At 41.9% G+C, this 15881-nt stretch overlaps 1 protein-coding gene across 1 annotated transcript; it reads left to right on the top strand.

Annotated features, from left to right (window-relative positions):
• Positions 1–802: 802 nt before the first annotated feature.
• MED4 (mediator complex subunit 4) lies at positions 803–15492 on the top strand. The gene is made up of 7 exons (XM_043892076.1): positions 803–972; positions 6491–6557; positions 8335–8505; positions 9901–9958; positions 10776–10862; positions 11946–12077; positions 13891–15492. The coding sequence occupies exons 1-7, from the start codon at positions 848–850 to the stop codon at positions 14061–14063; spliced, it is 813 nt and encodes a 270-aa protein (XP_043748011.1). The 5' UTR covers positions 803–847; the 3' UTR covers positions 14064–15492.
• The last annotated feature ends 389 nt before the right edge of the window (positions 15493–15881 follow it).

Here is a 15881-nt window from a genome sequence, read left to right as displayed (position 1 = left end):
ATTTCGGTTCCTGCCCTAAGCTGCTTACAGCATTCCTGAGAGTCCAAACAGGAAAGTGGGAATAGCATTATGGGAATGCAGACTAGAGAGAGGATAATAAGAGGAGCCCCCCCCCCCCCCGCCACCCCCCGTCCCGCCCATTTCACGAAGAAACTGACACAGAGGCAGGCCATTAAGGAACTCCTTCGAATGTTGAAAATCTGTTGAGCAGAAGCTTCCCATTCCTGCTTGAATAACCTAAAGGCTTAGGAGACTTGGAGTCGTGCAGGACAGAGCGACTAAGCATAGGCTAGCCCACTCTGACCGCGTTGGCCCGCCGTTCTCGTTTGGCTCTGCCTCCAGGGGATGGAACTGAAGCTGAAACCCCAATACTTTGGCCACCTGATGTGAAGAACTGACTCTTTGGAAAAGACCCTGATGCTGGGAAAGACTGAAGGCAGGCGGAGAAGGGGACGACAGAGGCTGAGATTGCATGGCAATGTTGGCAACGCCATCAGGTTGGATGGCATCACTGACTCAATGGATATGAGTTTGAGTAAAGTCCGAGCGTTGGTGATGGACAGGAAGGCCTGGCGTGCTGCAGTCCATGAGGTCGCAAAGCGTAGGACACGACTGAGCCACTGAATTGAACTGAACTGAACTGAACCAGTGTGGGGAGTGGTGGGGTGGTGGAAGGAGAAGCCCTCACTGACCAGCAGGGGGCGCTGGCGTCCTCAGCGTACCGCCAGGCGCGCAGGGGGCGCTCTGGCCCGCCGCTCCTCCCCGCCTCGACGATCCTTTCTTCCGCCGTTGGAGCCCGCCTCTCGTCGCCAGTGCGCAGCTGCGTGCACGCTGGTCTGTGGGCAGCATGGCGGCGGCATCGAGCGGCGAGAAGGAGAAGGAGCGGCCGGGCGGCGGCTTAGGAGCTGCCGGCGGTAATAGCACCCGAGAGCGGCTGCTGTCAGCGCTGGAAGATCTGGAGGTCTTGTCAAGGTGGGGCCATCGGCCCGAGGCTCTTGCTAGGGCTGGGCCGGGAGGCGTGAGTCGGGACCACCGGCCTGCCTTGAGCTGGTTCCCCGGGGCTCGAAGGGGAGGGCCGCGCCCCGGGGGACAGTGCCCGAGCGCCGTGGAAGTGGGTCTGCAACCCTCAGTGATTCGGGGTCAACAGCCCTCTTTGTTGTGTTCAGTCGCTCAGTCGTGTCCGACTCTGCGACCCCGTGGACTGCTGCAGGCCGGGCTTCCCAGTCCTTTACCATTCCCCGGAGCTTGCTCAGACTCACGTCCATCTGAATACTGACCCTGACCCTGGATCCCCAGAATATGGGAATCTTAGCGGACGTTAGAGGTCGCCGGGTGTGGGTCCCTTCGTCCACCGACACTCGACAGACGTATAAGGAACTCCCGTGGGTGCTGCGCTCTGGGAGACGGTCCCCAGGGGTGAGACCAGATGCCGACGGCGACGAGGAGCCAGGTGTCAGTGGGGAGAGCCCACTCACCCAGAGGAACGTCTGTGTCAACAGTGACTGTGGCGCGGAGCCTCCCCAAGGCCTGTCCCCCGTGTAGTGACACTGTGTTAGTTTGAGGTGTACAGTGGAGAAGGCACTGGCAAGAGTGCCAGTACTCTTGCCTGGTGGGCTACAGTCCCTGGGGTCGCAAAAGGACGCAACTGAGCGACTTCACTTTCTTTCTGTAGTTCCTTTTGGAGAAGGAAATGGCAACCCACTCCAGAGTTCTTGCCTGGAGAATCCCATGGACCGAGGGGCCTGGTGGGCTACAGTCTATGGGGTTGCAAAGAGTCGGACACGACTAAGCAGCGCGCGCGCGCGCGCACACACACACAGACACACACACAGACACACACACAGACACACGTACGTGTACAGCAGAGTGATTCAGTTATGTGTGTGTATGTGTATATATATATCAGTTATCCTGGTGGGCTACAGTCTATGGGGTTGCAAAGAGTCGGACACGACTAAGCAGCGCGCGCGCGCGCACACACACACACACACACACACACGTACGTGTACAGCAGAGTGATTCAGTTATGTGTGTGTATGTGTATATATATATCAGTTATCCTGGTGGGCTACAGTCTATGGGGTTGCAAAGAGTCGGACACGACTAAGCAGCGCGCGCGCGCACACACACACACACACACACACACACACACACGTACGTGTACAGCAGAGTGATTCAGTTATGTGTGTGTATGTGTATATATATATCAGTTATCCAGTTCTAGCGCCTACTGTTTGCCTCATGACAGGCCAACAGATGAATTGTTGGGGTAGGGGAATAGCGACTTAATTCAGAAAGCCAGCAAACTGAGAAGATGGTAGAGTTGTGCCCTAAAGAGCCACTTGTCTGAGTTAGAATTCAGGCTTCGTTTATACTAGAAGGGGAGGCAAATCAAATGTTTCCCTCAGCTTCCGGAGGGGAATTATTAATTTCTTCCTCCCTGCAGTCCTTCAGGGGTGGGCCTGGTCAGGATGTTTCCTGTGAGCTAAGCAAGGTATTTTAGCTTAATGCTTTTATTACCTGGGAGGCAGGGTTCCCAGAGATGGGACATTTTGTATAATTTAAGCTTAGAGGCAACATGTCTTTAGTAATTTAATTAAGAATACCAAGGTTTTTTTTTTTTACCTATTACATATCTATTTTTTTTCAGATTCTTTTCCCATATAGGTTATTACAGAGTATTGAGTAGAGTTCTCTATTCTATACAGTAGATCCTTGTTGGTGATTTGTTTTATATGGAGTAGTGTGTATATGCTAATCCCAACCTCCTGATTTATCCCTCCTACTTCCCACTTTTCCCATTTGGTAACCCTAAATTTGTTTTCTAAGTCTTGAGTCTGTTTCTGTTTTGTAAATGAGTTCATTTGTTTCATTTTTTTAAGATTCCACATATAAGCGATATCATATGATACTTGTCTTTTTCTGTCCAACTTAGTATGATAATGTCTTGTTCCATCCTTGTTACTATAAATGGCATTATTTCATTCTGTTTTATGGCTGAGTAATATTCAGTTGATATGTGTATCACATCTTCTTTATCCAGTCCTTTGTCATTGACATTTAGGTTGCTTCCATTTCCTTGGCAAGTGTAAACAGTGCTGCAGTGAACACTGGGGTGCATGTATCTTTTTGGTTTTCTCTGCATATATGCCCAGGAGTGGGATTGCTGCATCGCATGGTAGTTTTATTTTTAGTTTTATTAAAAAATTAACTTACTTATTTGTATTAATAGTTATGATGAGCAGGGATCACTCTCTAGTTGTGGTTCACAGGCTTCAGATTGCTGTGGTTTCTTGTTGCAGAGCATGGTGAGTTCTATGCTTACGGGCTCAGGAGTTGTACACGGGTTTAGTTGCCCTGTGACATGTAGGATCTTTTAATCCAGTGATCTCTATTACAAATGAATTAGAGATTCAAAGAAGTTAGGTTTATGGATTTAACATCCCATTTGCTGGGATCCTGGCTCAGGATGTGTGACTAGTTAGTGGCTGAATTGAGATGAGAACTGAGATGTCCTGTACTTTCAGTTCACTGTTACTTGCAGTAGACTACTTGTCATGGATTATTAAACTGGAATTTGGTTAAGATGTAGCATCAGGAATGTGTCAGTGTTTCAACTAAGGGCTATAATAATTTGCCTCCAAATTCTGATTCCTGTTAATTTGGATCTTTCTGACCCAGGGATCGAAACCTGGTCTCCTGCAATGCAGGCAGATTCTTTACTATCTGAGCCACCAGGGAAATCCAAATAATTTATAGTATCAATAGAACTGGCATACTTTTACATATTTCAGGTGTGTATTGATGCATAGTTCTAATTTTTAGCCATGTTTCCTTCCTTCAAGGGCCTGTTTTTAGCTCTAGGGAGTTACGTATGGCTCCAAGGTCTTGAAATGGCTATCTATGATTTATTATAACAATTCCAGCCCAACACCACTGGCTACACTTTCCCACCCTACATTCTCTCCGGTTACTTTGACTCCTGATGAAAATTTATATTGGCACTATGCTGCCTGCAGTGTGGGAGATCTGGGTTTGCTCCCTGGGTTGGGAAGATCCCCTGGAGAAGGGAGTGGCAACCCACTCCAGTATTCTTGCCTGGAGAATCCCATGGACAGAGGAGCCTGGTGGGCTACAGTCTCTAGGTTCTCAAAGAGTCGGACTCGACTGAGCTACTGACATAACACACATGTAGGATCCTAGTTCCCTGACCAGGGATCAGATCCGTGTCCTCTGCACTGGCAGGCAGACTGGACCACCAGGGAAATCCCTTTTTAGTTTTTAAGGAGCTTCGCTGCTGTTCTCCATAGCGGTTATATCAAGTTATATTCCAGCCAACAGTGTAGAAGGGTGCCACGGTGCTGTATTAAGTCCTCCAGATATATACAGACATCACCTCTGTCTGGTAGCACTATGATTACTTACATTTGGCTGATGAGGGATCCACAGTACAGAAAATCACAACATCTTTTCCAAGTCGCACAAGAAGGAAGGAGTACAGGACTTGAATCCCTGGCCTGATGCCCGTGCCCGAGTTCTTGGTCAGCCAGCTGTACTTCCTTTCTCTACATCTCCCACCAGACTCCCCATGCACCCCCACCCCCGCCCCCAGAGACCAGCTTGTATTTAGGCCAGGAGTTCTCAACTCTCTTCATCTCATTAATGGGATACAGAAATGAGCTAACATGGTTGGTTGTATCAGCAAGTCCTGTCAGCTCTGCCTCCAAAGTATATCCTAAGTCTGGCCACGTTTTCCCATTTCCATCACTAAATCCTTGTGCCTAGGACCTTGTCAAAGCCAGTGTCATTCTTTTGCCTGAGATCCTACAAAGGTCACCTAACCTGATTCTCACTCTAGCTCTCTTATAGTCTTGTCTCCAGATAGCTCAGTAATTGTTTAAAAACATAAATCAGGCCCTGTCCTTTTCCTGTTTAAAATGATTTAGTAACTTCTCTTTGCGCTTAGAGTGAAATACTAATCCTTTAACCTGACCTACAAGGCCCTGCACCAGCAGGCCCCAAACTTTTCGTCACCAGGGACAGGGTGGGGAAGGAGAGGGGTATGGTTTCGGGATAACCCGAGTTCGTTACATGTATTGTGCATTTTATTTTCCATTTGGTGGTGATCTCAGGAAATTCCTCACGGGCTTGGGCACCCCTGCCCCACACAGTGCAGCCCCCCCCCGCCCCCGCCTCGTGTCTTTGCTTTGGGTCCTTGCTTTGGGTCCTCCTCGCTGGTACCTGCTGTGCCTTTCCTCCAGCCCATCTGTGGGCTGATGAACTGGCTGTGTTTGACCAAGCATTCTTTCCTCCCACACCTGCTGGTTGGCTTCTCTTGTTTAGTTCCTGCTTTACTCCAAAGATAACCCTGCAGAGAAACCTCTCCTGACCACACAGTGTAAGTAGCCAGACTACCTCACTGACACTTTCTGGTATAACACTCCACTTAATTTTCTTCCTAATCCTTGTCAACTCTGGTTTTATTTCTATATTTTCTTCTGTATTAGAATTTAATTCACTTTTATAACTCAATCATCTAGAAAGTGCCTGACCCATAACAGGCACTCAAGAAATACTTGAATGTATGAAGCCTTTTCACCCCCTTGTCCACTTTTTTCATTAATTAGCTTTAATTAATTCATATGTAATGGTGTATGGGAGGGAGGTAGTAGTGGGGAATGCTGAGTCCAGTTTGAAATTAATGTATAGAAAATGCCTGCTGCACCTTTCCTCCCAATCATTCTACTATTTTTCATATAGGAAAGTTAATATCTAACAGAGAAGCATTCTAGAATGTGTGATTCATTATGTGTAAGAATCCCTCTTAGTTGATACCTGTTTGGTTAATTAAAAAATGTGCAGGCCAGAAGTTCTCCGTCACAAGTACTGTGTTCTGCCTTTGTCAGGGGAAAGCAGCTTTTGGCAATATATAAATGAAGAGGCGGCTCTCTTTCTAAAATAGTTACTTACCTAAACCACAGATGGGCTGGATTTGTAGACCCCTGATGGAGTGGGAGTTTTTCTTGCATAAACCACCGGTAATTCATCATCTGCGTTTTCTCCTTCAGTGTCTTTAAAGTGAAATGAGCCCTTGGCCACTCATCAGGCAGGCTTAGGGCAGGCTCCTGCTGAGTTTTTATGATCTGACTTCTCTTGGTTCGAGACAGTTTTCCTTTGTAACACCTCTGTTGAGTATTTCCGAGCTTAGGTTTTTATAGAAATAGTTCTTCCTATCCCCAGTCATACTTCATTTGTGTTTATATACTCCATATTGATTTATATACTTATAGTAATAGTAAAACTTGAATAAGTGGGGCTGCTAACGAGCACAGCTGTCTTGCTGAGGGTGCACTGCGCTGCCGAGAGCCGCAGTCCCGGAGCGCTGAGGCAGCTTGTGTGAGGACCGTCAGTCCCGCAGACCAGTCAGGTGGAGGTCAGGTAAGAGCGCCTCTGTTGTGTTGACTTTGCAGACTTTGTTTTTGTCTTATAGAGAACTTATAGAAATGCTGGCAATTTCGAGAAACCAAAAGTTGCTACAGTCTGGAGAGGAGAACCAGGTAAGTGGTTTCTTTTTGGATTAAAAACAAAAGACCTCCATCATTTCTTCACTTTCCTGTTTATGTTTACTTTGTGTGAGAACAGGAAGATCAGACTATTAAGTTATTAATTGCAGTTTTTAAATTGATATTTTTTGCATCATTTAGGTGAGATATAATTGAGATATAGTTGACATATAATTGTTATATTTAATACATTATTTAATATATGTAATATTTATATTTAATTATACTTAATGTTAATAAATAATATATTTGATACAAAATATAATACATATATTTGATACGTTAAACTGGATTAGTTTAATATGTGTCTCATGATGATGTGATATATGTGCAAATTGCAAAATGATTACCATTATAAGTTTAGTTAACATGCGAGATCTTAGTTCCCTGACTAGGGATCCAGCCTGCACCTTCTGCAGTGGAAGTACAGAGTCTTAACCACTGGATTGCCAGGGAAGTCTTTTTTATGATAAGAACTTTTAAGAAAATTGCAAAGAAGGTGGAGGTGGCACCTTTTCATGTACCTGTTGGCACTTTGTATGTGTTTGGAAAAATGTCTGTTGCATTCTGCACATTTTTTAAAGAACTTTTATGTTGCTGAGATGTACTCTTTGCAACTTTCAGATTTATAGTACTGTATTCTTTATTATAGTCACCATGCTGTATGTTACATTTCCAGAATTTACTTGTCTGATAGCTGGAAGTTTGTACCTTTTGGCCACCTTCACCCATTTTACTCCCTTCCCTCTGGCCTCTGTCAGCCACCGACCTGAGCTCTTTTCCTGTGTGTTTGGCTTTTTTAACATTCCTCGGATAACTGAGATCATACCATGTCTTTCTGTCTGACTTTACTTCCTTTAATGTGATGTTGTTATCCCAAATGCCAAGATTTCCTTTTTGTGGATGAATGATACTTTGTGTGGATGTGCATGTGTACAGATCTACATCATAGTTTCTTTTTCCATTCATCCATTCATGGACACTTAGATTACTTCCATGTATTGGCTATTGTGAATAATGCTGCAGTGAACATGTGAGTGCAGATATCTTTTTGCAAGTAGTGATTTCATTTCTTTTGGATAAATACCCAGAAATACTAATTTAGATTCCTGCCAGCCGTGTACTAAGGGTTCCTCTTTCTCCACGTTCTTGCCAACACTTGTTATCTTTTGTCTTTCTGATGATAGCACCTAGCTGGTGCAAGGTCATATCCAGTTGTGGTTTTGATTGGCATTTCCCTGATGATTAGAGACACTGGGTGCCTTTTATTCTGGTTTTGTTCATTTGTGTACCTTTGGAGATATGTCCATTCAGTTCCCGGTGTCAACTAACATACATACATGCTTAGTTGCTCAGTTGTGTCTGACTCTTGCAACCCCATGGACAACCTGCCAGGCTCCTGTCCATGGGATTTTCCAGGCAAGAATACTGGAGTGGGTTGCCAGGGCTGTCAACTAAAATCATCTCAAATAAATTTTTCCTTTCCTGAGAAATGAATAAGTCTGCTCATTTTGGCATATTGCTAGTTCTGAAAGATTTATTTTGTATGAAGGAATAGCATATACTTAGAAAAAGTAGAAAATCTTGATTAATCTCTTTTCTAAAATAATCATAGATAGGCTATTTTTATTTCTAATAATGATTAGAAAATAATACTTTGAAGGTGTTAAAATTTTGAGGACTAGCCAGTTCACTTGAGGTTTCTTTGTTTCATTGGAAATGTAGTTCTTCAGTGTTCTGTTGTCTGTTTTAACCAACTATTATCTCACAGGTCCTGGAGTTGTTAATTCACAGAGATGGGGAATTTCAGGAACTAATGAAATTGGCACTTAATCAGGGAAAAATCCATCATGAAATGCAAGTTTTAGAAAAAGAAGTAGAAAAGAGAGACAGTGATATTCAGCAACTACAAAAACAGCTAAAGGAAGCAGAACAGATACTGGTAAGCTGATAGAGGCTGGTTCTTAATGTAAAAAGGGATATTATTTACTCTATTTATAAAAAATAAACCTATTTTCAGAATTTTGAAGTGGCAGAAAACTTGAATTTCCAGGTCTAAAATCTAACCACACTTGTCACTTTCATTAGATGAAAGACCACTTTTTAATTATTGTTTTCAGATACTCTGCATTTCTTTAGAACCATATTTTCATTATTTAAAGATTTCACAAGATTGAATTCACAGAAGTGTGACATTTTAATTTTATCCTGTCCTGATATGTTTCATTTATTAATAGTCTAAATCTTCAGTTTTAGAAATATTTTTTGCAGTCAGTAAAAGAATTATATACCAATTTTATAAATTGATTAAAATTACATTAATTTATGTCATCTTCCATCTTAAATGAGGTGGGATTTGGATATATGTTAAGGACTCTTAGTTTTTCCTTTCTTGTTCTTGGCTATTTCAAAGAGACAATTTATCCAGTTATTTCTCTCAGTGCTGAGCAACGTAATTGTTACGTGGTAGTATTGCAGGAGGAGCTGAGTTTGATTCTTATCTGGACCAGACTTTGCAGGCTCTTCTCTAAAGACAGTGAATATGAGGGCTATAAAAAGAATAAATCTTATGAGTTAGGTAATGGCAACTGACAGTTTTACTAGTGTGCCAGACCCTGGTGCACTAGTGTATTAGCTTAATCTTAACAGTTTTATGAGGTCAGTACCATTTTTCTATTTTTACAGATGAAACCATGACTTTAAATGAATACCTATTTTGCCCAAGAGGGTAAAAGTAGAGAGGCGGAATTTAAACCCAGATCTCTCTGACTGCCTACTTTTACCCACTGTGTTATGGCCGAGTTTGCATTTGCTAGAGTCAGCTTCATTTTATCCTGAGTTTGTCTTTGCCCAGGGTGGGTATGTGGAGGAGTTCATTGTAATATAGTCATTATGCATTGATAATGTATAAATGAATGACACCATCAGTCCACAAACTTATGTTGTAAACTAGAAAAAAATAGTTTTGGTATTTTATCCTTGAACCAGATGTAAGGATTGTTTTGGGAGTAGTACCTGGTTGGTTTTCTACATTCTTTTGATAGAAAACATGAAGCAAAAATGGTAGCAAACAATCCAATTTATGTTTTGTTTCCAACAACTAATTTGTGAACGGAGGTTAACTCATAAATACATAAATGTGGTTTTTTCTCATTGATTACAGCTGACGTTATTGATGCCCAAGTGGCATTTCAGAATATTACAAGTAAATTGTGGGGGTTTCCAAGTTTTATATATTGTTTCTATGGGATAAATGATTTTATGAATTAGGCCAAAAACTGGACTTGGTATAGTTCTGAATAATCTGTATTTCTTTTTAAAATGTTGTTTAAATTAGGCAACAGCTGTTTACCAAGCAAAAGAAAAACTCAAGTCAATAGAAAAAGCAAGAAAAGGTTAGTAATGTGGGAACATTAAATGACTTTCTGAAAGATTCAAGTTTTGGCTTCAAGAAACTGATGAGAGTATTGGTAATCTGTCATGCTGTTAAATAGTTTCCAATGAATTTTCATTGTGAAGTGTCTGCCATGTTACAGCCCTGTGCTGGGTGTTAGGGAGGTGTCACATCCTTTTTCAGGTCACAAAATGAGATAAAGAAGTTGTGGCTGTTACTTAAATGTGTAATAAAGACAATGGGTTTTTTACATTGTTGGGAGAGAATATGGGCTGGAAGCAATGTGATTTGAGGTGGACCTTGAAAGATGGGATGGAGGATGAAAGAGCATGCAGTGGACAACTCGAGTAGGACCAGAGCACCGTGAGGTCAGACGCAGGAAGGCTCTGGGATGTGTGCACGTTCAGTGGTGCTGGCCGATGCTCAGTCTGCCTTCTCGTCCTGTCCTGCTTCTCTCGTTAAACGGCTTCCATTTTGGATCTTTTAGTTTGGATACTAAAAGTCAGAATTGTAATGAAAACCTTGGTTACTTGCTTTTCATGATTTGTAGGTATGATTTACATCTAAATTCCCTCTTTTCCTATTTTAGATTAACTGCTGTTAATGTTTGGTGTGTGTTCTTCCAGATTTTTCTTAGATGTGTAATACATATGTGACAATAATAATACATAAAACCAGGTCATGCTATACGTATTACTACTTACGTGCACTTTTTTTACCTAATGAATATAAGTATGAAGTGTAACTGTGACATATGCACTTACAAACTTGTATGTTAGTAGACTGAAATGTTAAAACTCTCCTCTTGACTCTCTTAGGTGCTATTTCCTCTGAAGAAATAATTAAGTATGCACATAGGATTAGTGCAAGTAATGCTGTGTGCGCCCCACTCACCTGGGTCCCAGGTAAAAATAATTCTCTTTCTACTAGATATATGTGGTTTTCACAATTTGTAGGTAACTATACATAAAAAGAGGAAAAAAGATTTAAATATAGAATGTATGTATTTTAAAGTACAAGGTAATATGTGATGATTCTAAAGCTGTATTATTTATATACCTGGAAAACCCTGGCTGGCCAGAAGCCAACTTTGTCGAGGGATTTCCACAAGGGCTGCAGCCTGAGAAGCAGACAGTCCCAACTCTCAGGGTATAAAGATAAAGCACTGGACGCCAGGTAGCAGGTGCACGGGACTGCAGAAAGCTGGAGTAATTAAGAAACAGCAGAGAGAAGCTGCAGCATGTGTTGACAGCAGATAAAAACACTTATAAGCCAGAGACCTCAGGTAGAGCTTCAGCCTTTTGGGAGGATGGAAAGTAGTTATTTTTAGTCACTCCTGGCAGTGGTATTTTGCCATACCTTGAAACATTAAGGGTAGCTGCAGTTTTGGAGGGTAAGTAATTTAGAGTTGGTGAGAAAATACCCCAGTATTTGTCCAAATCTGGCCAACTTTTCATCAACCCAAAACTAAGAGTGTGCTTTCATGTTTGGAAATGAACATCATTGGCTTCTGATGCTCCACCTGAAAGTTGTAGGAATTAGTCTTTTTTGCCGTGCAGTGTGGCATGTGGGATCTTACTTCCCTGACCAGGGATTGAACCTGAGGCCCCTGCAGTGAAAGCTCAGAGTCTAAATCAGTGCACTGCCAGGGAATTCCCCAGGAATTAGTCTTTAAATGACATGATTAAAGAGGTTGATTAGGAAAAGGTTTTAATTTAGAGGAATCAGGATTATAATTTTGTCATTTGGAATGGTTGCTGAAATAACAATTTTCATATAGTGTTATTGTGAAGATCTAAAGAAGATATAAAAATACATGTAATTAAAATTTTAACATGTTCTTAATAGCAATTGATGAGTTTAATATTCCAAAATTTAAAATGTGGCTTGAGTTTTTCAAAGTGAACCAAAGAAAATCAATATTTCAAAGAAGGTATTTAAGCATATTTCCATATGTGATTGAATTAAAAGCAGGCTGTATTTTTTAGGGGACCCACGGAGACCATACCCAACTGATCTGGAGATGAGAAGTGGATTACTGGGTCAGATGAACAATCCTTCCACTAATGGAGTAAATGGTCATCTCCCAGGGGATGCACTTGCAGCAGGCAGACTGCCAGGTATGTGTTAATCAGAATAGTACTTCCAGATAAAGGCTTTTTTTCAGAGATGATGATGAAGACAAAGATCTGGCTGTTGAACAAGTTTGAGGGTCTGGACCCATCTTGTTTTAGTTGCTAGAGTTAGTTAACTCTACCAGTTTATCCTGCTGTCTGCTTCCTCTCGTTTAAGACTGTTGTAGATGGAGGCTATGAAATTAGAATATATGTGATGTGAAAGTCCCTCAGTCGTGTCCGACTCTTTGTGACCCCACAGACTAGAGAGTCCATGGAATTCTCCAGGCCAGAGTACTGGAGTGGGTAGCCTTTCCCTTCTCCAGGGGAATCTTCCCCACCCAGGGATCAAACCCAGGTCTCCCGCATTGCAGGCGGATTCTTTACCAGCTGAGCCTTAAGGGAAGCCCCATGAAATTAGAATAAAGTGATATCATGCCATTTTCCTCAGGCATTAGGCCTCTCATTAACTTAAGCTCCAGACATAGTTTAGTTTTTTTAAAATGAACCATACTTTATAAACAGAGTAAGATGTATTCAGTTTAAAGGATACCATGTGAACATACTTGTTAAAAAACCCCAAATTAACTAAGTGAATAACAAAGCTTCTAATGGACTTTTTACTAACTAGAGTATCTTTTTTATGAGAGCTCATTCTGGACTTCAGCCCCCCTCAGGCTTGTCTCGTTACGGAGCACAGAGCAGCCTCAGCACTTGTGCCGCACAGGCCCAGCTGCCCCGCAGCATGTGGAATCCCAGTTCCTGGACCGGGGGTTGAACCCTCCTTACTGGCATTGGCAGGCAGAGTCCTAGCCACTGGGAAGCCCCACCCTCTATTTTTTACAGTGCTAAAAATGTACTCTAGATAATGCTTTTTTAACATTTAATGTTTCGTTGTCAGGCTGTCCCTGTGTTACTAAAAATGCTTTTGTGAACATTGTTAACTAAGACAAACTGGGAGTTCACTGTGCATTAGTTTCCCTTACTATCACCTCATTTTTCTCATTGTGATTGTACCATATCATCTGTCAGACAGTCCCGGCAGAAGGCTGAAACTACACCATCCCACCCAACTGGGATGCCACTGACGTCCTGCCCACCAGCCAGGCACCACAGGAGGGAATGCAGGCCCCAGCAGGGGAAGGAGCCTGTTCCTCCTACGGGCTTCCCTCGTAGCTTAGTCAGTAGAGTCTACCTGCAACGCAGGAGCCCTGGGTTCCATCCCTGGGTTGGGAAGATCCCCTGGAGAAGGAAATGGCAACCCACTCCAGTACTCTTGCCTGGAGAATTCCATGGACAGAGGAGCCTGGTGGCCTGCAGTCCATGGGGTCGCAAGAGTTGGGCCCCGCACTTGGTGACTACACCGCCGCCTCCTGTGGAGTCCCTGCGGCGCCCTCTGTGGGCAGAGCTGAACACTGCAGCTGCTGGCAGAGGACGGTGTTCAGGGTCCAGGGAGGAGTGGAGGCTTAGAGGCAGCTTGAACTGGAATACTTAGTACAGTACACATGAGCTATTTATAATGTGTATAGAGAGAATGTATAGAAAGTACTATACAGGACCTATTACATATTGTTAATATATGTGCATAATATATATAGATGAGACATTTGATTTGAAATCGTGACCGTCTTGAATAGTGACTGTAGGAAAGTATGATTTAAAAAAATAAATCATAGATTCTAGTTACTAAAACATCACATTTTTCCTTGATAAGTTTGATCATTAATTTGAACAAATGAATATTTTCCCAAGTATCTGCATGAAGGAGAGAAGTAAATGAATTGCTGGTAGAAATGTTCTCGTGTGTGCCTCTCCCCAGATGTCCTTGCTCCGCAGTACCCCTGGCAGTCAAACGACATGGCGATGAACATGTTGCCACCAAACCACAGTCATGACTTTCTGTTGGAACCTCCAGGGCACAACAAAGAAAACGAGGACGATGTAGAGGTTATGTCAACGGACTCCTCAAGCAGCAGCAGTGACTCTGATTAGAAACCATAAGATGAAAAGCACACAGAATTGAATACTATAGAAATCTGTTTCTTAAATGGTGAATGTGGAAAGCTAGCCAGGTGATGTTGGCTGTAGAACTGTTCTGCCCATTAAAAAATCATAGTGGACTTTTTTTTTAAAGCCAAAAATAAGGTTTCAGTTCTAAACCACTTGGTTAATATTTAAAGAAAAATCACACTTTACTGTTGGGGTAAAGCTTTTTCAGTTCAATGCTGTCTTACCTTGTTCTGTTCCAATTGTGTTGGACTTGTGCATAGTACTGGAAATAAGATTTGAGGGAAATGACCCATGTACCTATCATTAGTAGGCCTCCTGCAGTTATTTAGAAAAGCATAAACAAGAGCAGCTGATCACTCAGTGTGCATTATATAACAGAAACCCTCATCTGAAAGTAAAGGCTATTACTTTTTGTCACAGGAAGAGGAGACATCATCTCAATTTATACTCTTTGTAATTATTGTATTTTTTGTAAATAAACTTATTTTTGTTTGTATTCTTGTATGTTTTAAAAACATTTTAAATGTTCTTTCAGTGTAGGTAAGATATTTCTGTAAATCCAGTTGTATTTTGTACATACTTTAAAATCTGGAGGATGAACAAACCTGATGCAGTACATACATCTGAACCAGTAATCCCAACTTTGGTAGGTTTCTCAAAGGCATAGATTGCCATTCTTAGAAGAAACAAAACGAAGTAGGTTTTTCTTTTTTTTTTTAATAACTGACAACTTACCATAGAAATGGCATAACAAACATAAATTGTAGGAAGGGTTTTAGAATGGAAAACACTCCCAGGCTTCACTTTTTCTCTTACTGCAGCTCCTAGAATCACTTTTAATTTTTTTCTGGTGGTTAACCTCCTTGTTTAAATAATACTCTTATACAGCTACATTTTGATTTATCAGTTTTAGACAGTACTGCACCTTTTACTCTTTTTCCTGGTGTAGAATCTTTAAAAAAAAAAGGCACACTATATACATTGTTTAAAAAAAGCAGCCCATATTAAGGATGTTAGATTTGTGCAGAGGACAATAACTAGTTAAACTTTATCTCGAAAGTGGTATTAAGTGTGGCCACAAGCCAAGTGTATGAAAATCACTTGGGTGCTGTTAGAAGGCAGACTGAGGAATCTGCTTCTTAACCTGCTGAAGCGGCATCTGTGTGAAGCCTTCACATCCAAATCTAAGTACTGGGGCCCTAAAGCTCTTAAGGTCCCTGCCAGTCACAACCCAAGAATCTTAGCACCTCTTCCCTTGAGGGGTTTTCACTTATAAACCAACACAAACAACACAACAAAAAAATAAACCAAAACGGAAAAATAGGACTCAAGGAATACACAGATTCTTTGAATGTTGGTGGACCAGTGGATTGGAAAATAAAAGGGAGTTCCACATTTATCTCAAATCAAACTGCTGTGTACATGCTCATTTGGTGTTTATCTGTACAGCTCTACAACCTCTCACCCAAAACCCTTAGGTCTAAAATTACCTCAGAACTTGGATTTTTAAAAATATTCTAGAAAGTTAGTAGGACTTAAATATTGAATATTATAGAATAAACCCCCAGCAAGAACTGAAGAGGCATCTTATAAATTACGCATATTAAACCTTCATTTTAGGCACATTTCATACACACACACACACACACATACACGTTATTTCCCCAATTTCCCCAACATAGGAACCTGTCCTCATTATTCCTGTTAAACTGATGACTGGATTTCCGCTCTCCTGCCTGGTTTTGGACTTCGTACAGGTCTTTAACCTTCAGGGCATCTCTATTTCAGACTTTAGCTCCT

Source organism: Cervus elaphus, chromosome 30 (genome assembly GCF_910594005.1).
Source record: "Cervus elaphus chromosome 30, mCerEla1.1, whole genome shotgun sequence".
NCBI lineage: Eukaryota > Metazoa > Chordata > Mammalia > Artiodactyla > Cervidae > Cervus > Cervus elaphus.
Note: the sequence above shows the minus strand (reverse complement) of the source record. Positions and strands in the feature narration are given on the sequence as shown.

What these genes read in the sequence shown, in the direction of transcription:
- MED4 (XM_043892076.1), top strand. Translation starts at nt 848, where the DNA reads ATGGCGGCGGCATCGAGCGGCGAGAAGGAGAAGGAGCGGCCGGGCGGC. An exon ending in AATAGAAAAAGCAAGAAAAG is followed by an intron (nt 9,959 to 10,775) that starts GTTAGTAATGTG and finishes TGACTCTCTTAG; the next exon opens with GTGCTATTTCCTCTGAAGAA. An exon ending in CCCACTCACCTGGGTCCCAG is followed by an intron (nt 10,863 to 11,945) that starts GTAAAAATAATT and finishes TGTATTTTTTAG; the next exon opens with GGGACCCACGGAGACCATAC.